Below are 23,583 nucleotides of genomic sequence, written 5' to 3' on the forward strand. Positions count from 1 at the left end.
ACACAATCATCGTCATACCAGAACCATTATCGTTTACATAAAGGATAATTATTCTCCTTGATAAATGGTTTTCTTAACCATTCCAAAAATTTCAAACCCAAAACCATGACGGGTTGTCCATTATCTCCGACTCCTCCCCTCTGGCACAGAAGGAGTGCAGTTATCTGTTGCACATCTGTCAGATCTCGGACTAAAACCCAGGCTCTGTGGCACCAAACAGGATGTGAGGAGCACTGGCCTCTTCCTGTGGCGCACCAGGAGTGGGTACAAAAGTGATTATCTGCCCATCAATAGGAAAGGGACTGTTCTTTTGCCCTATACCAGACAGACCACCAAGTACCATGATTGGCTGAAAACGTATGCACTCATTACCACTGAACACCAGCTTGACTGTTGCTCCAAAAATTTAAATGCCGTGATTTACCCACCCTCATGTTAAGACATACCGTATTTTCCGGACTATAAGTCACACTTTTTTCATAGTTTGGCTGGTCCTGCGACTTATAGTCAGGTGCGACTTATTTATCAAAATTAATTTGACATGAACCGAGAGAAATGAACCAAGAGAAAACAATACCGTCTCCAGCCATGAGAGGGCGCTCTATGCTTCTCATTGCTCCTGTAGTCTACACTGAAAACATATAGCGCCCTCTTGCGGCTGTAGACGGTAATGTTTTCTCTTGTTTCTTGGTTCTAAATAAATGCGACTTATAATCCAGTGCGATTTATATATGTTTTTTTCCTCGTCATGATGTATTTTTTGACTGATGCGACTTATACTCAGGTGCGACTTATAGTCCGAAAAATATGGTGATTTCTACTGTGGAAGATAAAAAAGAAGATATTTTGAAGACCGTTTTTGTCCATACAATGAGTCCAAGTTTTGGCGTAAAAACAAGGTCCAGTTTGACCCCATAGACTCTTATTGTATGGATTGTACAAATAGTGTTCAAAATATCCTCATTTGCATTCCACAGAAGAAATGATAAGTCATATAAGTTTGTAATGACATAAATGTGAGCAAATGATTACCATTTTCATTTTTATTTTTTTTAGTTGGTGGGAAGAAAATGTATATAGTTTGCTTGTGAATGCTGATTCTCTTCAGTTCTGAGGGTTTTTCATTAGCTTTCTAGCTACTCTGAGTAAGTAATCAGTTGTAACTATCCAATAAGAGGGTTAAAATAAGCAGATTTACTCAGCCATGAACATTATTGTTTAACTGTGTGGTATGAAGTCACGTCACTTCAATGATCTAACCAGTGACACAGTCAAGTTTACCCAGCTAATAAATGAATGTTACCTGACTAAAGTTCTCCACAGGAGATGACCTGGATCGAAAGTGCTGAGAAATAGGGCGTTCTTCACTACGGTCAAGCAAATCCTCAGCTGAAGCTGACCTTCCTGAGCTTCTGGCAGAGGAGACTCTCTCAAAAGTGGCTTCCAAGTGCTGCGGAAGGGTATGTCTGGTCAGGACTGGGCCTGTTTTGTGAGATTCAGGATTTGTGGCTTCTGACTGTTGGCCAAAAACCTCAGACCGTGTGTGGGTTTGGCTTCCCCTAAGGGGGTAAAAGGAGCTTTGCATTCCAGCTGAAAGGGTGGAGGATTTATGTATACCACCAGTGAGGCCATCATATGCTGGCTCTTGCAAAGAGCTCATACTTGGGGTGGAGATGAGGCTTCGCGAGTCAGCAGAAGAGGAAGAAGCGGAGTGTAGATAAGCGCTATGTGGGCGGTTTGAACGTCCGTCTACTCTTCTACCTGTTTTGCGCTCCATATACTCAACAAGTGCATCTTGTTGCACTTGCTTCAAATCAGGCCTGGAGGAGAAAATTCTGGGGTCAGTGTTACGATTTGCCACCTGCTCAAACATCCTGCGTCTGTTCGCAACACTCGTCTCACTTGCCAGAAACTGTTGTTGAACCTTCCTGTCAGCCTGATTGGTTTCCTGAGTCAACACTCCAACTTCATGCATGTTTTCAGGCTCAGAATAGCATCGCTTCCTTTGCTCCATTGTGAATCGTTTGCGTCCACAGATCCGCATAACTGGGGGTCCAGCAGCTGGGACACTGGGGAGGTCAGGAGGAGAGGTTCTGTTTGGTGCTTCAACAGGAACAACATGACGTTCCTTTGGAGTGTGTGGGGATGTTGTAGCTGGTTTTGGACTTCGTTCTAAAGACATGTGTTTCGCTGGCACTGGTGGAGGGTTTACACCAAGGTCACGTCTTCTGAAGGAAGTTGACCTCAGAACAGTAGACTGGGCGTCTTTAATGCTGTCTCGATATGTTCTGTTAAAAGATGTATCTTGGATGGTGCCCAAGATGCCATGAATGTCACCTTTCACATGGATGTCTTTTCCATTCCCCTCACCAAGCTGAAAGGTGCTCTTACTTCTTTGAAGACAGGTCTTATGGGCAACAACAGGCTGTTGTTGCTGTCGATGTTGGATATGATCACTACTCCCACGTCTAGGTAGGAAATCTTGATGCACATTCATGTGTCCATCATAACTTGCCATGCTAGAAGTACTTTGAGTCCTCCCATGAGGAACCGAGCTGTTGCTTCTCTCCAACATGTTGCGCACATCCTCTACACCAGAGAAGGAGCTCTTGGCACTGGAAGGTCGTGGCGTTTGGCTCGGACGATTCGTAGAACCATGGTGGGAGAGGCTGCTATGACTGCGAGGTTTGACTTGCTGTCTCTCAAAACGACTTACTTTCTCCAGCACGGACATGCTACGCTCACTTTGGAAACTGGATTGGCTAGTTGTACTCTCGGGACTGGTGCATCGTTGAACCTCAGCAAGTGCATTCTCCAGTCTGGTCAGGGGGTGATCCAGGTCTTGACCTCTCTGTTGGAGAGCACTAGTTTCACTGTAGTGCCTTGAAGGTTTGACCATGTGGTCACTTCCTTGAGATTGCATGAAGTTTCCTCTGTTTGTTTGAGCAACTTGTTCCTGTGAGACTTTCCCAGTGAAAACTTGGTCTAGATGGATGCTTTGCTCTTTGCATTTGTTTTGTTCTTTATCTTGAGGTGGCCTGTAGTTGTCGTAATCCTCCATACCAAGAGAGAACTTAGGTCTCTCTCCTCTTGGTTGTACAGGGGTGTAAGGGTCCCTCCTTTCCTGGGGTACATATGGCACTTGTGACTTCTGAATTTCTGGGTGCGAATGAGGCCGATAAAAAACAGGTTTGACTTGAGTGTCTTCTTGTACTCGGTCGGGGAGCTTTGGTTGTGCCGAAACATGAGTTTGGACTGGGTTTGAGATAGGAGCATTGCTTTGGTATCCGTTTTCAACAATGACACGGTCCTCTTTCACTGGCCCACCCAAGTGGTCACAGTGATTGTTGTGCTTGCTCTCCTTGGCCAGTGCTGGGTATACACTCCCAGAGTTTGGGTTGCTGGTTGGAATTTGTGCAAAATGAGGCTCAGGAGGTGGAACAGGGTAGATGCTAGTGGGTAACATGAAGCGACCGGGTTGTGTAGCCTGAGGAAAACTCTGTTTGGGTTTGGTGGTTGGGCTACTTTCAGGGCTTTTTTCTATGACTGTGTGCAACTGGCCTTCAGCACCAAACGAGGATTTTCCTGCTGCCACAGAACCACTCGAGTGATGCCAGGAACCCTTGTGAAGTCCCCGCTGCGACCGAACATGTTCAAGACTCGACCAGGAGTTGGGACGCTCATGATTGCGATATGCTGCATAGCTGTCACTGCGTAATGGAGGGGCTGGAGCCCCCTTTATGTTCTCATAGGAGTGCCGGTTGTGCACTGAATCCCAGACTGGCCCAACACTGTGGCGTTGTGAGCTGGAGGTGCTTCCGCTACTCCCACTGCTTCCACTACTACTGCTGCCACGATGACAGATCTGGCCTGAGACGTTCCCACTTCTAGACTGTGCTCTGCTGTCACTGGATCTCATAAGGGCTGCAGAGCTGATCTCATGCTCTTCAGACACACCCTGTTGGGGGTCGTACACAGTGCGTATGTAGCGTATATCAGCTTGCTGCATCCCCTCCCTCTGTGGAACGTTCTCCATGGAATAAGACCTCTCCTTGTTAAACGACGGTGCCGCCGTAAGATACTCTGGGATGCTGGAGCTGGTCGAGAAGGAACTGTATGCAGAATCCCGCTTGCTGTGCAGATGATCAATGCTACTGGAGGATTTGGATGCTGATAGTTGATAGCAGGAGCTGTACGCTGGGTGAGTGTGGTCTAGGCTCTCCATGCTGCCCCGGGAACTGTACTGATCTGGGCTCTTCCTAAGGAATCCTGTCTCAAATCCTGATAGGTCTGTGGTTGAGGCACTGCAGAAAAAAAAAAAAAAAAACATGAGTAATTTAGTATTAACTGTATTTTCAAGTAATTTTGGGTCATTAGATTAAATAGATAACATCAATGACCCAAAATAACTTAGGTCAACAATTTAACTAAAAATAATATTCAATCCAGTAGTATATTGAGATGGGACAATGTACAAAATAACATGCAATTAAATACAAAATGAATTCTCATTATTTTACTGGGATGGAGACAAGAAAAGACCTAAGAGCAATAATTTTTACTGGGATAATATAACTGCAGATTGAGATGCTGTTCTGGTTGTCAGTCCGAGCTAAATTAGTAGCTGTTACAGACTCGGACAGACAACAAAGACATTGATTTATTACTTGGAATTCATAGCCACAATTTAAGTTTGCTATCCTCGCAACTCAGTTATTCACTATAAAGAAAAAAGATTAGATTACACCTGATAAGAATAACTGTTACAATGCAATTGATGTTATTGATGTCTGGACTGGTTATAACATATCTGGTTTATTCTTCTTCATATTCTTCGTACTTCCTCTTCTCTCTTCCATGGACTAATGATAATGTGACAAATCTACACCGTTAGATCTGTTACCAAGCTCACTGACTGTGGGAATTGGCTACGTAAAGGTTGGAATCATGGCAATGATGCACTGGGTCTGCTGAGGCAACTGCCCTTTCATGGGTATGTGATTGCGAACTCTAAAAGCTGGCATCAGGCCGCTGGTATTTCTGCTGGCATAATTAACAGCTCTGCAGTTACCCCTCTAAGAACTAGATCAACCAATCAGAAGTCAGTCCATCAAACAATGACCACCAGGTCTCAAAAAGTGGAACGCTATTGGTGACCATTGCCATAGGAACCTTCAAAGGGGTTGTTGAGGGAGTGTCATCCCAAAGAATGTTTTTTTTTTCATTAGACCGTGCGTCAATGCTCTCTGGTCCCCTTCAAACACTCCAGATTTTTTTTTTTGTGTCATCATTGATGGCCCTTGAACATTCTGGATTAAATACAAGATAATGACCAAGATAACAAGCGCACAAGGTTTTTGAATGTTTGGGGGAACTAAATTAACTATGTCCATGATCCTACACAACAGGAAAACTATCAACAGAAAGACAGTAGAGCCACTTCGGACTGAGATAACATTCATTTTTAGGAACTAGGGCTGCACAATTAATTGAATTTCTAATCATTACAATTATGGATGCCACAATTAAGTAATAGTTCAAAGCGGCAATTAATCGTTCATAGTCCACTTATGTTATTCTGTGAGCTTAAGATATTTTTATTTATTTATATATGCTATCGTAAGGCTTTTACCCTTTATTTTAATGATAGTTTTAGTATAACATTATAATAGCATTCATATTTTTACTGTTTAATAATTTAAAGAAGAAACCAATCCGATGTATATATATTGACATTTGAGGCTTAATACTATAGGAAATCACTTAAAGTTTCTCAGTTACAGTGTTTTCAGCTTGTTTATTTTCATGTACAAATACGGCATGCAGTTGCATCAAACAATGGTATAAATGATCGCAATTAAAATTTCAAGGGAATAATCGAAAATGATGTTTTTTTCAGACCTGCTAGAAACAATAATGTTCATGGACTTTTCAAGTTATAGTTAAACAGTCAAGAGCATATTTTAAATATTTAAGTTTATGCATGTTGTATGCTCGATTAAATTCATGATTTAAGAGTAGGGCTGCGTGATATGACAAAAAAAAGTGATTTTTTTATAGAACGTTTGACCTATTCTCGATTTTTTACTTGTCAACTTGAAAATGTAACTACAACAGGTTTCAAGTAAAAAAAAAAAAAATTATTAACCCAAGTTATTCCAATTGGAATATTTATTATTCCAAGTGCACCACACATAAAGTTGTCAACGTGATGTAAATATGTTAAACAAATCACTTGGGGACTACAACTACATCTTGTACAAACTTGTCATATATTGAATATTGATGTACAAAAATAATACAAGTAAAATGCTTAAAAAAATTCTCAAATGACTCAAGGTATAACACCAGTAGACTATTATTAACAAGAAATGTTCTATAAAAACAAAGAACAGCAGCTTTCAGCCTTGTCACCATGATGCAAACATGAAATATCAGATAAACAGTAATAGGTCATTACAGGGTTTTTTATTCCACCGGTCTGCTTTTCCATTGTTTTTTTTTTTAAGTAAACATAATTGACTATTGCACTCTCATCTCATGCATGAAATGGCATTCTAAAAATGTGGCATAAGTTGAAAGAGGTTCAACTCCTGTATTCTTGCATTTTTTCCTATTCCACTGCCTGTGTCGCATCTTTGTCAACACAAAAGCACCTGACTATATATCCTACTTACTGTCCTTCACAGAGCCTGTCACACGTGAGCGGTTTATGATGAGCAGCAACATGTGGTTGGATCTTTCTTTTCTCTACCCCGTTATCATTCGCATTTCGTCTAATTCTAACATTTGGAAATATATTGATATTTATATTCAAAACCGTGATTCCTCTATTTAAAAAAAATAAAATTGCGGAAAAATATTACATTTCAAATTATTCAAAAATTTTTTTTAAATTGCCCAAGAGGTTGCAATTTATAGGAAACACCTCATGAAGTCAAATCAGGCAATAAAGGCACACAATATTATCTCTTTCTGAGTAAATGTCTTCACTGTTAGTGGATTGTTGCTAAGCTGACTTCAGTTGCATTGCTGGGAACTGTAAAAAAAATCTTCATTGTTATATCTCAAATCTAACATGCTATCATTGAGAAATATAGAAGAAAGGCAGACTTTGTTTGCTCTTAAAACAGAGGCATCAGGATTCAGGTGTGTTTGTGTTCGAGTTGCACTGACCTGGAGTGGTAGCTTTGGTGCCAGGGGGCTCCCACACCACCCTGGGTGACTTGCATCATGCTTTCTGAGTCCTGAGGGCTATCGCCAAGCTTTGTAGAATGCCAGGAATGAGGTCGAGATCCAGGCTCACTCCGTCTGGGAAAGAGAGATTTAAAAACATAAAAGTCTATCCACTTATTTTACAGAACGCAACTCAAATGCATAAATTTAAACACAAAAAACTAAACTAAAATACAAAAACATAGTTTGGTGAGAATGTGAACAGTACAGCATGCAGTGTCTTGTGTAGTCAAGGCCACTGAGGATCAAAACATCACTGAAGAATGGGGCACTGCCTTATTACCAGAATCTTTCTGTGTAAACATGAGTAAATAGATACTTCCTAATCTAGTCACTGACAGATTGAACATTTATAAATTAATTGATAAGAATGGGAAATAAAATTCTGGGTAGTTGAAAGTATTTTATTTTGGCACAGAATGCTGAAGTGTTTTCGAAACATGGCAAGAATGCCAGCATTGTCTAAAACAAAAACATTTTTGGTTTCAAACAGCGTGGAACATAATGAATGTTTTTCATATAACGATCAGCAGACTGTCTGTACCTACTGCTGCTCCAGACATTCAAACACACACACAATGCCAGTTTGTGCCCAACCAGTCTGCTGACTGAAGTGACCTACTAAGGTCTTTAATGATGGTGTGAGATCAGTAGCCAGAAAGACAAAGCCAGTATGAGACTAAAGATCATGTTCAGTCAGCTGACTGGGCAAATGTAGCACATACCTCTGTTGGTGCTCTTCTAGAATTGTGCCATTCTGTAACTCTGGGCTTGAATGGAGCGTTAAAGTTTTAGAGAACTGCTTTTCAAAATCCGGACTCTGGGGGAATTAAATCTGGACCCGCCCCCATTTCGTATTTCAAGAGCAATTATTATATTTCCTAGGTTGATAAACGCATGTTAAACTTGTAAATCATTTGTTTAGTTTTTTAAAATGTCTTTTTGGAGATGGTCCGAAATGAAAGAATAGAGATCTTGAAACCTTTCCTTTATGACATTTCACCGATAATATGAGTATTCTGCGACATTTCACCGATAATATGAGTATTCTGCCACATATTCTGCGACATTTCACCGATAATATGAGTATTCTGCGACATTTCACCGATAATATGAGTATTCTGCGACATTTCACCGATAATATGAGTATTCTGCGACATATTCTGCGACATTTCACCGATAATATGAGTATTCTGCGACATTTCACCGATAATATGAGTATTCTGCGACATTTCACCGATAATATGAGTATTCTGCGACATATTCTGCGACATTTCACCGATAATATGAGTATTCTGCAACATTTCACCGATAATATGAGTATTCTGCGACATATTCTGCGAAATTTCACCGATAATATGAGTAGAGTATTCTGCAACATTTCACCGATAATATGAGTATTCTGCGATATTTTCTGTGACATTTCACCGATAATATGAGTCTTCTGCAACATTTCACCAATAATATGAGTATTTTTTCAATAACTTGTTCTATATATATACATATATATATATATATATATATATATATATATATATATATATATATATATATATATATATATATATATATGTATATATATATATATATATATATATATATATATATATGTATATACACACACACACATTTTTTATTTTCTTTTTCAGTTATTTTTTTTCTGAAATACATATATTTTGACAATAATAAACCAAAATATTATACAAAATAAGAAACGGTACTAATATAATAAACCACTAATAAAAAAAAAAAAGATAAAAAGCCTTTGTTTGAGGAGCTGCAATGTCCTTCACAAAGCTGCACCTACATGATTCAGACTGATCACATTTCTCAGGACAATGAAGTGTCTTAGCCTCCACACAGATTGTTTCCTTAACAACCCACTCCCTTGAACTATGACCTCGCTCTATGGAGACAGATCTGACACTACATCTGCAAAACATCTGGCTTTTATGACATGTTGCTATGGAAGGGACTTTCTTGCTGCTTTAACACACCCTTTTCCAAAGGGCTGATCCTTCTGACCAGGCTAGATTTGGACAAGATCTGTCATAATGACTCCCATAAGCACAACATTTGCAATCAATGTTGAGCAAAGAACAGAAATCACTTTTGCACATCACTGGAGTTAGATCAGAAATTCTCTTGTAAACAGGAAATGTTGATCTAGAAGTAGATTTACAGTATCGCAGATACTTTATCTATGGAGCATAATTATGTTGCATTTTTTAAATAGTTGATGTAATGATTAATCATATCATAGTCAGAATATGGATTCATGCTCTGGATGACCTGATCAACAAGAGGTTATTTATATGTCATAATATTAAATATTTGAAGACAGGGTGATTATCGCTAACTAGAAGTATAACTTTTTTGTAAATTGAAATAATAAAAATAATACAATGAAATTAAGTAAAATAATGAAATACAAATATTAGAATAACTTATTGAACAGAAATGTTTACAATGGAGCACAAAAATGAATAAACTACAAATAAATAAAAACTAAAATGGCACTAAAAATAAATTACACCTATACGGCAATATATAAAATAAAAAACACTAATACACATGACAAAATTACTATAAATTGAACTAAAATTGGAAATTAAAATGTAAAAATAAAATAAAAATATGAAGCAATATTATAACTGTATAAACATAAAGTAAATAATAATAATAATAAAAAGTTAGGTAACACTTAAGTACAGGAACCAATTTTCATTATTAACTAGTTGCTTATTAGAATGCATATTGGTTATTTATTAGTGTTTATAAAGCACATATTCTGAATGATCATATTCTACATCCCTAATCCTACCCACTACCTAAGTTTAAGAACTACAAAGTGATGATTAGGATTTATTGAGTCCTTAAAATAAACTGTGACCAAAAAACTTTTAAAGTGACTGTAAATTCTGTTACTAGTATTAGAATTAGAAATGGAATTACAGTTAAAAATGAAATCCCATTCAATGAATGTCATCAGGATTATGATCCACACAAGAAAGACAGCTCTAAGGGTTTGGGGCGACTTAATCATGACAGAATTTAAATTTCCTTTAACTTGACAGGTTTATAAAGCAAGTAGTCAATGCCTTTCCTCAAACCCAGTAGCATTTTGTTTAAAGCATTACCTGACTTGCAACCCATCATTACCTCGCTATCCTCCCTTACCCAGCGCTCAGCAGTTACCTTCCAGTCAGTCTCAGCACTTTAGAGATCAACCCCGTGGCCAGACCGTTGACGCTGGTCTCCGGCGGCACCTTGCAAAGCGCCCCATCTGATCTTCCGAGGTTCGTTTTCTGCTTCCTCCGCAGCTTTTTGCGGTAAAATGCCCCGAACAGCTCCATGCCGTCTTTAGCTGTCTTCTGATAAACTGAGAGTAAAATGCAAAGCAGCTGAAAGGTTGGCAGGGCGCAGTTTGTTCAACGCAAAGAACGTTTAAAACACGCAATTAAGCGTCATTAAAAAGTCACGATAAGAACTAGAACAAACATCCTGTCCTCGCCAGCGCTGGACAAACATATTTCAAAAACTAAGATATGGAGGTAAAAGCTTCCTTTGTTGGACTGAAAGTGTAGAAAGTGTTGGATATAAAAGACACTGGGATAAGTAGTAAAATAACGCACCGCAAAGACATCCAGAAGCAAATGTGAACACATGATAGCATGCGTTCATAACATCAAACAAAGACTGGCCTCTGTGTGCATCTTCCTCTCTTCCTTTCTTTTCTCCCTCTTCATCATCGTGATCATCCACGTGATCCCAGACAAGTCAACAAGCCTATCCGTGCCCAGAAGGCATTATGGGAACAGGAAGGCCATAGTTGGGGTGGGTTGCAGGGTTGCTTTCATGTGTCGCTGACAGCCGTCTCCGGGCCTGCAGGGAATATGGGCAGGTGTAATAGCACAGGTGTCTTCACCTGTCTGCAGAACAAGGCCACTGGACGCGAGCGACGTGGTGACATATTGACTCCGTTCACCCTCAGAAGAACCTGTGGTTTTCCATCACCCGAGTACAATACCTGCTGATTTCCATGGCATCCCATCATTCCCAGGAGAGACGCTTCACATTGCGCTCTCATGGTAACCTGACTCCTAGGGAATCCAAAGGGTCTTACCCACACAAAAATCCCAAAACCGTCTCTCTCGGGCCTTCTCGTCGCCTACCCGGCTGGGCCAGACTGCAGAGGGTGTGTCCTGCTGAAGAAACCTTATCTGATCCCTGGGAACGCGGCTCGTCAACTGCACTAATCTGTCTGATCTGAGAGGAAGCTGAAATTGGAGAACTGGATTAGGCGGGAATGGTGGGCTTCGAGAGGAGATGGAGATGCTTGCTAAATACTGTCTGTCTAGAGAGGTGTCTGTTAGATATAGTGGTGATGGAGGAGATCACAATTTGCATACTTCCATGCACTAAACATACCTCGACGGTGATGGAACAGCATGTAATTTCATTATGTATACAGGTATATATACACAACACCGTTCATTTTTATTGTTGTTTTTTCTAAAGAAGTTTCCTATGCTCACAATAACTGTTTTAGGGCTGCATGATTAATCAAGATTAAATTGCAAAGGCGATAAATCATGATTAATCGTGCAGCCCTAAACTGTATTTATTTGAGCAAAAATACACTAATACTGTGAAATAAGACAACTTACAATTACAATTTCATGTTGATATTCTTTCAAATTTGATTTTGATGGCAAAGTTGAATTTTTTATGTCACATGATACCTCAGAAATCATTTTAATATACTGATTGTTGTACTGCTTCATTTTCGTGGATAGAAAGTTCAAAAGAACAGCATTTATTTTCATTTCTTTATTTTCCCCCAGTAAAAATGTGTTCAGCGTTTTCAATGTTAAATGCAATGCAACCTTACATCTGGATGGGATCTTTAAGCTGACATGGTTCATCAGACTGAAGCTATCCAGGGGGAGACAGGTTGTGTTATTAATGCATGTCACTGTGGGATTATGGGAAATCCTACTTCGGAGTGTGCGAATAACATTGGAATGTTCACAATCCAGGAACACGGAGCAAAACACATATGACGGATGAACTGCGGGTGAACTAGACGTTATTAACATCCTAAAAGAAGCTTCTTCTAAGAACTGACTACAGTGTTACAGAGAAAACCAAGTGAAAGAGAAAGATGAAAGAGAATTTAAGATGCCAGAGTTTTGAATCTTCATCCCAAGGCACTTTAGACTCACTTCCTGTAATCGTTATCTGCATACCTAATGTATGTGTACAGTAATGCGAACATGCATGTAAATAACTGCTCTAAACTGTTGCGTGGGCCTGGAACACAGCTGTCTTAGTTCCAATGCCATTCATGTTTTATTTTATTTTTTTACACACCAAACATCTAAAAATGGTCAAATAACTCTATAAAAGTCTAATCAAAACACAATAACTGCAGTAACAGATCGCCTAAACGTATGTGTAGCGTTACGACATCCATGAATGCATGTTCAGAGCACAGACGTGAGTGGAGCATCCAAAGCAAGCACTCAAACTAGGTAATCTCACAAATCTGGCGGGTTTGAGGATGGCAACTAAACACAGACTAAATTAAGTCATGTTCAGTATCTGTGTTTAGATGAGAAGGGCGGGAATATTGTGCACGCTATCTGGCGCTGGGTGTTTGGGACGATCAGCGCGCCATCTGACGGACCAATGCAAAATAAATTTCCTTTCTCATTTATTTATGTATTTGAAATTACAGTATATTGTATATTATGATTAAATTGTCAGATCATATTTACTATGCAATCACATTATAATTGCTGTTATTAGTTTCATTGTCTGGTTGACTATGTCTTGTATACATATTTCTGAAAATTCCTGTCATATGCACATAAAACTCACCACTTATAAGCTACTACTAAACTACGGCAAAATTGTGAAATATTATTACAAATTCAAATAACAGTTTTCTATTTGTATATATTTTAAAATGTGTTTTATTTCTGTCATGCAATGCTGAATTTTTCAGCATCATTACTCCAGTCTTCAGTGTCACATGATCCTTCAGAAAACATTCTAATATTCTTATTTACTGCTCAAGAAACATTTCATTTATTATTATCAATGTCGAAAACTGTTGTGCTGCTTAATATTTTCTGTGGAAACATTATTTTCAGAATTCTTTGGTGTATAGAAAGTTACAAAGAACAGCATTTAGTTGAAATAGAACTCTTCTTTAACATAAATTGACTTTCACTTCTGACCAATTTAATGCATCATTGCCCTATAAAAGTATTCATTCCTTTAAAAAAAAAATCTTACAGACCCTGAACTTTTGTACTGAACTGATTCTTGTACAAAATTGGTACCAAATTGGTACTTGATGCCAACTGGGTCCCTGTTTTAATGAAAGTGCATCTTTTAGCCTGCCATCATGTCCAAATTCAACTCTTTGACCTTTCCATTAAAACCTTATTCGGATAAAAGTGGGATTAAGGATCGGGCCATATCGTTATTTATAGTTTCTGTACACAGTACACAGAGAGAAAAAGGGAAAACTTCATTTCAACAGCAAAATCTTGTAGTTCTCCAAAAATCCCCCTGAAAACCCCATAAACAACACAATACTAGTGGATTTAGAGTAAACTGAGACAGGATGTTCTGGGAACCATAAACCCAAATCCACTTCAATACTTCCTCTTCCTGTGAGAGACACATTCATTTCCTGTTTCAAAAATAAAAGCCAAGATTCTGTTTCCTTGGAAATGGCTCAGAGGAAAGACCTTGTGTGCAGATCAGGGATATTATAGTCAACTAAATCTAAAAAGCATTTGTATTGCTTTAAAATGTATTTATTCATTTCTTAATTTCAGCCAGTTGCCAAGTTAACATTTCTAATTTTCATTTAGTTTAATGTGATGCACTATGACAATAAATAAATGAAATAAAAATGTATTAAATTAAAAAATGAATTCAAACTATTAAAGGTATAGTTGACCCAAACGTGTCATCATTAACTCACCCTCATGTCGTTCCAAATCTGTACGAGTTGCTTTCTTATATTGAACATAATAGAAGATATTTTGAAGATTGCTGGTAATAAAACAGTTCCCATTGACTTCCATAGTAGGAAAAAAAATACTATGGAAGTCAATGGGAACCACCATCTGTTTGATTACCAGGAATCGTCAAAATATCTTCTTTTTGGGTGAACTATCCCTTTAATAAAAACTAGATAAACCATCTTGGATCAGCGCATTAATAATCCATGATTTTAAAGCCAGCGTGTGCATCTCTGAACTCTTCTGTTCAAATGCCCCCAGCATTCCTGGCATACCTGACCTCGGTGGTCACCATAGAGATGTGAGCAGCATGCAACTTCCTGTAAACCACAAACCCCCAACGATGCTTACAGACACACTAGCATTCAAAAATTTGGTACCATTTACCATTAAGGTACTAATATATAGACTTTAACTACTAATATGCAATACTTTTAAGGTACTAAAATGCAGGGGTTAATAAGGTATAGGTCAATATCACATTAGTGACAGCTTTTGTACCTTTTTTGTCAACCTCCAGAACGCACTGCATATAGCATTGTGTTAAAAACAATGCATCTTAGCCACAACTGCATAGCATCTCCCTAGATCTGTGGCAGTGTATTTTGCAAGTACCTCTTACCTCTTTAAATGGCAAAATGTATTTATAAATTATAGGGTCAAATTGCTTTTTAGAAGTATTGCACCTACAAAAGTCTAATAATTATTATAAACCCAGGAATCGTCAAAATATCTTCTTTTTGGGTGAACTATCCCTTTAATAAAAACTATAAAAGTATCTCAATAATACTAAAGCAAACACAAAGATCGGCAGCGGGTTCACACATGCACACCTGTTTTTGATGCGTAGTTTGACTCCACTGCATCTGCAGTCTCTGGAAGGACTGAGAGGACGCGGGTCAGAACAGAACTCTCTACAAACACAAACAAACATTAAGATTAGACATGCATTCTTTAGAAATCACAAAGCAGTTAAAGCACTCGTATCTTGGAAAACAAAAGCTTTTAGTTTTTTTTATAAAACCAGTATGATGCATGATCAAATGTCGGTAACTAATCTAAACGTCCTGTTGTGTTCTCTCAGACTATTTAACTGAAACTTTAAGCACTTGTTCAGAGATTGTCTTGGTTATGACATCACAACCATGATCTCATCAAGATAAAAACAGGTCAACAACAAATCTGAGTCATAGGTGAACGCCTTCTAAGAAATGCATCTGACGGACATGACTAAAGCGGCCTAATTCAACAGGGCCTGACGAGGCGATCGCAAAAATATGTAATTTCGCACATCCCTAGTCTAGACGGTATGAGTGCATCGGTTACTGTGTAAATGACAGGCGTCTGTTTGTCTTTAGATCATGTATTTTTGCAGAATCTGTGTTTGTCAGAGAGAGGACGAGTCTCTGTCTCTTTTTACACGTTCACATGACTGTATTATATGGACTCTTGGGTTTGACTCAGTTCAAATGTTGTTGTTGTGGCCATATTTGACTAAGGAGGCACCGTCCAGTCCATTCACCACATGGTCATTTGGATGTTGTACACAAGAGAATATTTAACCTGAAGGACTGGATACAATAAAGCCAAGTTCTCTTTCATGTCTTAATGCGCTTAAACTGTCAAATACACATTTATGTTAAAAACACACATGGGTTACAAAAACAGTCAGTTGTCTGTGAAGGTAAAACGCTTGGAAAGAAATCAGAGGTTTATACTAGATCTGTGTGACAGCAGCAATATACAGTAAATTAATCAACAAATCCACTACTTCAGTGAGTGGAAACATACAGATTAAGTGGCGGTAATATTATAATGAGATCCCTTTTCTATGTTACAGTGGGAAGCAAAATCTGATTGGCTTGTTTTTTCACAAGCTTGCACAGAAAGGCTTACCAAAAAAAAACATTTTCTGGGTCGGTAGATGCACTGAGTTCCCGATTATAGTACTTAAACACAGAAAAACTTAGATTTTCATGATATGTCACTTTTAATGCATCCCTGCTGAATAAAATAAATAAATTCTTTCAAAAACAACAACAACAACACAAACCTCACCCCTTATTTCATAAACTGAATGCTTATTTCTTATAGAAGCATTTGTGGTGACAAGTGTTTGGAAACCATATAGTTTTGAGTTGTGTGTTTGTTTGTGTACGAGGAGTATCTACTGCACAAACGGCAATTACAAGACCTTAGACAACAAAACAGCAGCCCTGAAGTCTCACTTAAAAAAGCCTGTAATGTTGACACAGCACTCCTGTAATTAGAGAAGGTGTCATCAAACTCTTTTTAAAGGATTTCGAAAGCTTTAATACACCACTAATAAAAGACAACACAAAGGCGTTCCGAACAAACTTTTAGTTAAAGGGACGGTGCAACCAAATATTAAAAATCAGTTTTCTCACCCTTAAAAGTTCTAAACCAGTATGCATTTCTTTATTCTGTGGAGCACAGAAGAAAATATTTAGAAGAATGTTGGTAACGAAACAATTTTGGTTTTCCATTGGCTTCCATAGTATGGACAAAAATACAATGAAGGTCAATAGAAACTGAAACTATTTGATTATAAACATTCTTCAAAATATATTATTTTGTGTTCGGAAGAAAAAAAATGCATACAGGTTTAGAACAACATCAGGGTACATAGTGACACTTTTTCTATGTGGACTATCCCTTTAAATGATATCATACTGTGTAAAAAAGAGCAGCTTGAAAATTTGCAGATTAATATGAGCGCGAGAATATTTTTTTAGGTACTATCCCTTTAAAAGTGAACAGCATGCTGCATACCTCTCTTTCTCTTTTAAAGCTTGATTTATCACTCTTTCTTCAGAAGGGTGTGATCGGCCCCGCCGCTGTAGGTGTGCACCAACTGCCTCAGATGAGACCTTCTAATCACATCTCTATGAATCACTTTAACTGGCCTGTGAAATGCATGGACGTTTGTTAGAGCAGGGAGGCTTGATAAACCATCTCGGATCAGCGCATTAATAATCCATGATTTTAAAGCCAGCGTGTGCATCTCTGAACTCTTCTGTTCAAATGCCCCCAGCATTCCTGGCATACCTGACCTCGGTGGTCACCATAGAGATGTGAGCAGCATGCAACTTCCTGTAAACCACAAACCCCCAACGATGCTTACAGACACACTAGCTTTCAAAAATTTGGTACCATTTACCATTAAGGTACTAATATATAGACTTTAACTACTAATATGCAATACTTTTAAGGTACTAAAATGCAGGGGTTAATAAGGTATAGGTCAATATCACATTAGTGACAGCTTTTGTGCCTTTTTTGTCAACCTCCAGAACGCACTGCATTGCATTGTGTTAAAAACAATGCATCTTAGCCACAACTGCATAGCATCTCCCTAGATCTGTGGCAGTGTATTTTGCAAGTACCTCTTACCTCTTTAAATGGCAAAATGTATTTATAAATTATAGGGTCAAATAGCTTTTTAGAAGTATTGCACCTACAAAAGTCTAATAATTATTATAAACTCAAACTCTGGTTTGCTGTTGTTGTTATCGTCATCCTGTGAGTGTGTGTGTGTGTGTGTGTGTGAATATGTCACGCCACCCACACGCTTGACCCTTTCCTCACTGATCTGACCTCTTCTCTTGTTTACATGCATCTCAAGTGAAACGCAGCCAACCGTAACATCAATCAGCCATGCAATAATAAATGAATGCTCGGATGAAACCTCAGGCAACTTTTCACAAATTGTATCTATTGTTTGTTGGGGAGAAGCCCATGGAATTTTGCAGAACAGATTTAAACATGGTAAATGGAGACAAAATACAACGCTTTTATCCAAAGCTGAAGGTTTTAGCAATTAAAATGCATATTTCTACTTAAAAACATGCCGTTCTCCTTGGACACACCCTTCACCTGCATTTAGAGATTTTGTGAAAGTGTTTAAAGCTAAACCAGCTTGACCCGCTGCAGGAATGCTATTAACAGCCAAGAGAACGAATGCTGGAGAGAGCGAAAAGGAACAAAGAGAAAGAATTCATTTTGACAGCATTTCATCACGTGAAGAAGAAAGAATGACAGGAAAGAGTATTAGGCGTTTAATAAGCCTTCTGTTGACCTTAATAGGGCTGGTATTTACATGTGCAGCTAGGAATCTGACATTAGTGCAGAACAGATTTTATTTGCTATTGTAGAAAAACAAAGGTAAATAATACAAGAGGTAAAAAGTCTACATATTTTTATTTGATAAAACAACTGATATGATCTACATTATTATGCAAAACGGTGTCTGGCATAATATTAAGAAAGAAATAACCTAGCGAATGCATAAAAATGTGCTAAAAACACAAACTTGTATTGGTGGCGACTAGTAAACAGCACGAACACACTCATATTGGGTCGCATTCACTAATAATTGTGTAAAAAGTGTTAAAAATCTGCGATGGATGTGCAAAACACATCTGAAGTTACGCATGAAAGCGTTTATGAAGGCACAATTAAGACTGATATAAACCATCCCAGAATTACTGCAGAGTCACTTAGTTATTAACTTTTTTGAATAAAATGTATTATTATTATTAATAAAATATAATAATCACAAAATTACTGTAGTGTAGAGTCACTTTGTAATTCAGTTTCTGGAAATGTAATATAATCTGGATTCATTTCCAACAACAAAAAACAATAATAAATAAAATGATAAGCTGTTCTTAACATAATTGTTAGTGCTGTCAGATGATTTATCGTGATTAATCGCATCCAAAATAAAAGTTTTTGTTTACATAATATATGAGTGTGTACTGTGTATATTTATTATGTATATATAAAAACAAAATATTTACTATACTAAATGTACTGTACTACTATACTAATAATATTTGCATACACATTTATATTATTAGATATTATTTATTAATATATTTAATATATAAACAGCATTTTAATTAAATATATACATGCATGTGTTTGTATTTGGATGCATTTAATCATTTGACAGCACTAATAATGATTAATAATATTATTATAGCTATAACTATTATATAGATTGTTTTCTCATTTTGATCTCCACAGAGTGATTCTGTAATCATTTCTGTAATCCCAAACTGAAGTGTAAATTCATTTATCTTATGCATGAAAACGGGTTTTTAGACCCATTTTTCATCAGAAAATCTCTTGTTTGCATCTTCTGGGCCGCTGGAGGACAGCGTTTCGGTTCATCTCCTCTGCATGCCTGCCCTCGGTCACTGAACACAGGCCCCGAATGAAAGAAAAACCAGGAACCTGATATCACAGGAGAACAGGAAGAGACTAAATTCTCTGGCAGAGGGATACAGATGAAAAATGATAAAAACACCAGCAGAAACGCTGCTTTCAATGGAATATTCACTTCGGAGATTAAGTGTTCTTTGTGCTTTAACACCACACAAGAACTTCAACAAAGCTCGCTAATAAATTAAGTGTCAAGCAAACACGCTGACCTTTAGTGACGCCTCCTAAAAACAAACACAGTGTCCTGACTTCACTGCTTTCTGGATGAAGACATGAGCTCTTCCTTTATCCTGCATTGGCTCTGTCTTTCTGTCTTTACAGTAACTCCAGCTCGTGTGACACCATAGAGGCTTAAAACAACAAAATCATAAACACAATAAATATGATATGTTTTGCAGTCTCTAGTTTGCAGACAGTGAATTCAGGTGCAAAATACATCCATCCTCTCGACTCGGGCGACTCAAACAAACCTACACATCGATAACTCGAGCGGACACACTTCCCCAAAACACGTCATATGTTAAATAGGTGAAATAAATTCTTTAGGCAAGATAATAGGCAATATCTTCCCAAGCTACTCATAATGTACAGTAGTTTAAACTAGCTAGCAAGCTAGCAATCTGAAAACTTATACATAAATTTAGATAAGTATTACTTTTGTTCCTTTTTTTATACAAGATCAGAAGATATTATTATAGTTTTGTCTGTGCTTTTTTCTTGTTTCTGAATTTTTACATATATATAATATTACATATTTAATGAACAGTACTTATTAAAAACAAAATAAGGGAGTGTTTCTGAAAAAGTGACCAATTACTGACAGCATTAAAGTTGAATTTATGAACTTTGACAGTGTTATTGAACAAAACTGAGCTAAATGACACTATTATCAGAACAACTTTAGAGCTGAAATAGAATTTGCTTCATAAATGATTAAGTTTACAACTTTAACACTGTTATTTTCTTATTTATTAATGTGACGCTGCTTTGAAAAGATCAGTATTGTATACAGTGCTATACAAATAAATATAAATAAATATGTAAACCAAATACAACCAATAATTCTTACGACTGTGTTGAAAACACAGCAATAAAAAGCAGCATTTAATATATAGAAGGAAAGATAGGTGAATCTCAAACGGAGCTGAAAACTCAACACAGACGACCCTTTCATTTGCATATGGAAACAAGGAGGTCATATGCAATTCTATGCAAAACAATCTGTAAGTAACCAATCTCAGACACTATGATCTCATCTAGAAATATTCTCGAAATATTCAACCAAATGCACCTGCAAGCTACACTCTATTCGGGCAAATTGTCATGTAGTTGACATATACAACATACAAACATCAAAATTTGGCATTCAATTTATAAAGGTCAAATGTATATTTTAGAAGCTGTCGTAACTGGTCATTAGTTCTTTTTAAATTACCTTTTTATCATTTGCAATTCAATTAAAAAGTCATATGAGGTGTGACTACTAACGAATTGGCAACTGCACAAATATTCTATGCAATCTCACAATTAATAAGCTCATAAAACTGCATGCACAGTAATTAGAACGGAATTAGAAAAATGTTTTTAAATATTTGAGATTTAAGTCACTGCTGTGACTTGCCAAGTGCTCATTTATTTAATGATAAAAAAATAAAAAATCTAGTGCACTTTATCCCAAACAAAGAGCCATTGTTCACTAAACAGCAGTAAGATTGTATAAACACAGAACAGTACATGACAACCGGATTAAATACAGGGATGAATGGGATCACTGTACCTGTGCGATGGAGTATCAACGTGCCTGCTCTTCTGAATGCAAAGGTCTCAGACTGAACTAAAGAAACCTGCAGTCAAGCGTCCAGAGCTACAAGAAATACATCCCAACTTCACTCATTCGGTTTTAAAAGAGCAACATACTGCAGACTGACTCCACACTGACAGGGGAAGAACAACATCTCTCTCTCTCTCTCTCTCTCTCTCTCTCAAACACTGGTGACACATCACCTCTCAACATCTCTCAGCCAATCAGAAGAGCCTCAGGGCAGCAGTGATGTCACCGAGCAGGTTCCTCTCGTCCTGGCTTCAGGCTAACTCTCTCTCTCTCTTTGTTTTTTCTCATTTTTCTAGTCCCTCACATTTCCTCATTCAGTCTCATGCTAATGGACATTTAAATATTTTTACCTGCTGTGACTCGGCCAGTTTCACAACTTCAAGCCTAATATTACACAATTGATGACACTGAGTTCAAAAATATCAATAAAATCGAATAAAACTAAATAAAATATATTTTTAAGCCCGTATCTACCACTGAATTAAAAAAAAAAAGAGCAAACGGTGACTTTTAGTACATGAATACGAGATATAACATTTAAATTCAATGATAAAGTTTCAGAATTTTAAGAACAGTGAGATAGAAATTCTGAATTCTAACTTTTTCGTGCAATTCCGATTCACATCTCACACTTCTAAGTTTAAATGTCTCCATTCTGACTCTTTAATTTCTGCCAAAGAATAAAAAATTTAAAGGTAATTGCGAGTTAACATCTCTCGTTTCTGACTTTTCTTTTCTTCTCAGAATTGAATCTAATTGAATTTATCAGAATCTCAATTTTGAGTTTATAAATCAAAATTCTTTTTTTCTCAAAATTAGGAGAAAAAATAATCAGAACTCAGAACTGCGAAGGAAAAAAGTTGGATATGTGAGATTAAAAGTCACATTGCCTTTTTATTTATTAATTTTTTTTATTTGGAAACTGGCTTCCATATTTTTCAACTGTAATGCTATTTAAACTATCAAAAGTAGTCAAATCTCAAAGATTTTGGTTTTAACGACAAAACAAAAATAAATATGAAAACAAATATGTATTTGACTTAGAATCTGCAAAAGATTGAAAAAAAGTGGAAATCAGGATTAGGCATGAAATAAGTCATCTATACAGAATCATTTATACAGTACATGTGGAAATCGACTGACAACTGAACAGTTAGTTATAATCTAACATCAGGAATCATGTCTCTGTGTCAGTTTTTGCTGATTAAGGGATAAAACAAGACTCCATCACCTTGAAAATGGTTGTCGGAAGCAAAAATGCAACAAAATGCATCATATTTCTTGCCAAAGTGTGACGTGCTCGAGCAAAACGGCCAGTATTTTTGGAATCATCAGCATAAAATGAGTTTAAAGAGAAGTATTGGGTTTCGTTCAGCAGGACGGTGTTGTATAGGGCTCTTGGATTGCTCTAACAGGTGGGAATGAGGCAAACCTGTCCCATTCCACACCTGCTTTGAATCCTGACCCCTCCATCTGTGTGAGAGCCACCCGTCACCATAGAAACATACAAACTTTGACCAGCACAAAACATTTGGTCCAGACGACCGTAGAGGAATCTGCTTCAGATTGTGACAGTGTTAGTGTGTGAGGAGTGAGACGTACAGTAATGACAGCATCTGGGCTAAAACTAAAGAGCAGTAATGTGAGTCTGACTGGATGTCCCAACTACATTTTCCAGTGTCATGTATTTGTTAGCAAAATGCTTTGTCAATCAACAGCTAATAAGAACATATCTGACACATGCACTGTAAAAAAAATAAAATAAAAATTATATATATATATATATATATATATATATATATATATATATATATATATATATATATATATATATATATTATTTTATTTTTTTTTTTTTTACAGCAAACATGTGTAAACATCCTTGATGAATTTACTAAATAACATAAAAAAGCTTAAATATTTAATTTTTTCATTCTTAAATCAAGAATCCAAAAACTGTTTGCTAAAATACTACAAAAAATAAAATCAAGATTTATTAATTAAAAAACTATATAAAAAAGTATTCATTCATACTTTGTTTGTTTAGACATGTTTATTTGCAAACCAAACAAAATGAAAATTAATTTATGCAGTGTATAGCATAAAAGAAAACAAACATTTTAAATAAATAAATAAATAGTGAATTAATTCATTAGTAAATAATTAATTACATATGGTGATTAATGAATGAATAACAAATTAAGAAATAAATGAATAAGC

At 37.0% G+C, this 23,583-nt stretch overlaps 1 protein-coding gene and 1 long non-coding RNA gene across 2 annotated transcripts in view; both read right to left on the bottom strand.

The window, feature by feature from the left end:
- LOC113038969 (protein Shroom3-like) overlaps positions 1 to 23,583 on the bottom strand; it is a 50,956-nt gene that overhangs the window by 9,222 nt on the left and 18,151 nt on the right. Inside the window, 3 exon segments of the mRNA XM_026196789.1 lie at positions 1,304 to 4,304; positions 7,177 to 7,311; positions 15,116 to 15,196. Of these exon segments, the coding sequence (XP_026052574.1) occupies positions 1,304 to 4,304; positions 7,177 to 7,311; positions 15,116 to 15,196 (3,217 nt within the window).
- Positions 19,231 to 21,986, bottom strand: LOC113038970 (uncharacterized). Its single transcript, XR_003274835.1, has 3 exons — positions 21,310 to 21,986; positions 19,742 to 19,882; positions 19,231 to 19,544 (listed from the first exon to the last, which is right to left on the bottom strand). It is a non-coding gene; the product is annotated as an uncharacterized LOC113038970 (long non-coding RNA).

The sequence above is a fragment of the Carassius auratus genome, chromosome 21 (genome assembly GCF_003368295.1).
Source record: "Carassius auratus strain Wakin chromosome 21, ASM336829v1, whole genome shotgun sequence".
NCBI lineage: Eukaryota > Metazoa > Chordata > Actinopteri > Cypriniformes > Cyprinidae > Carassius > Carassius auratus.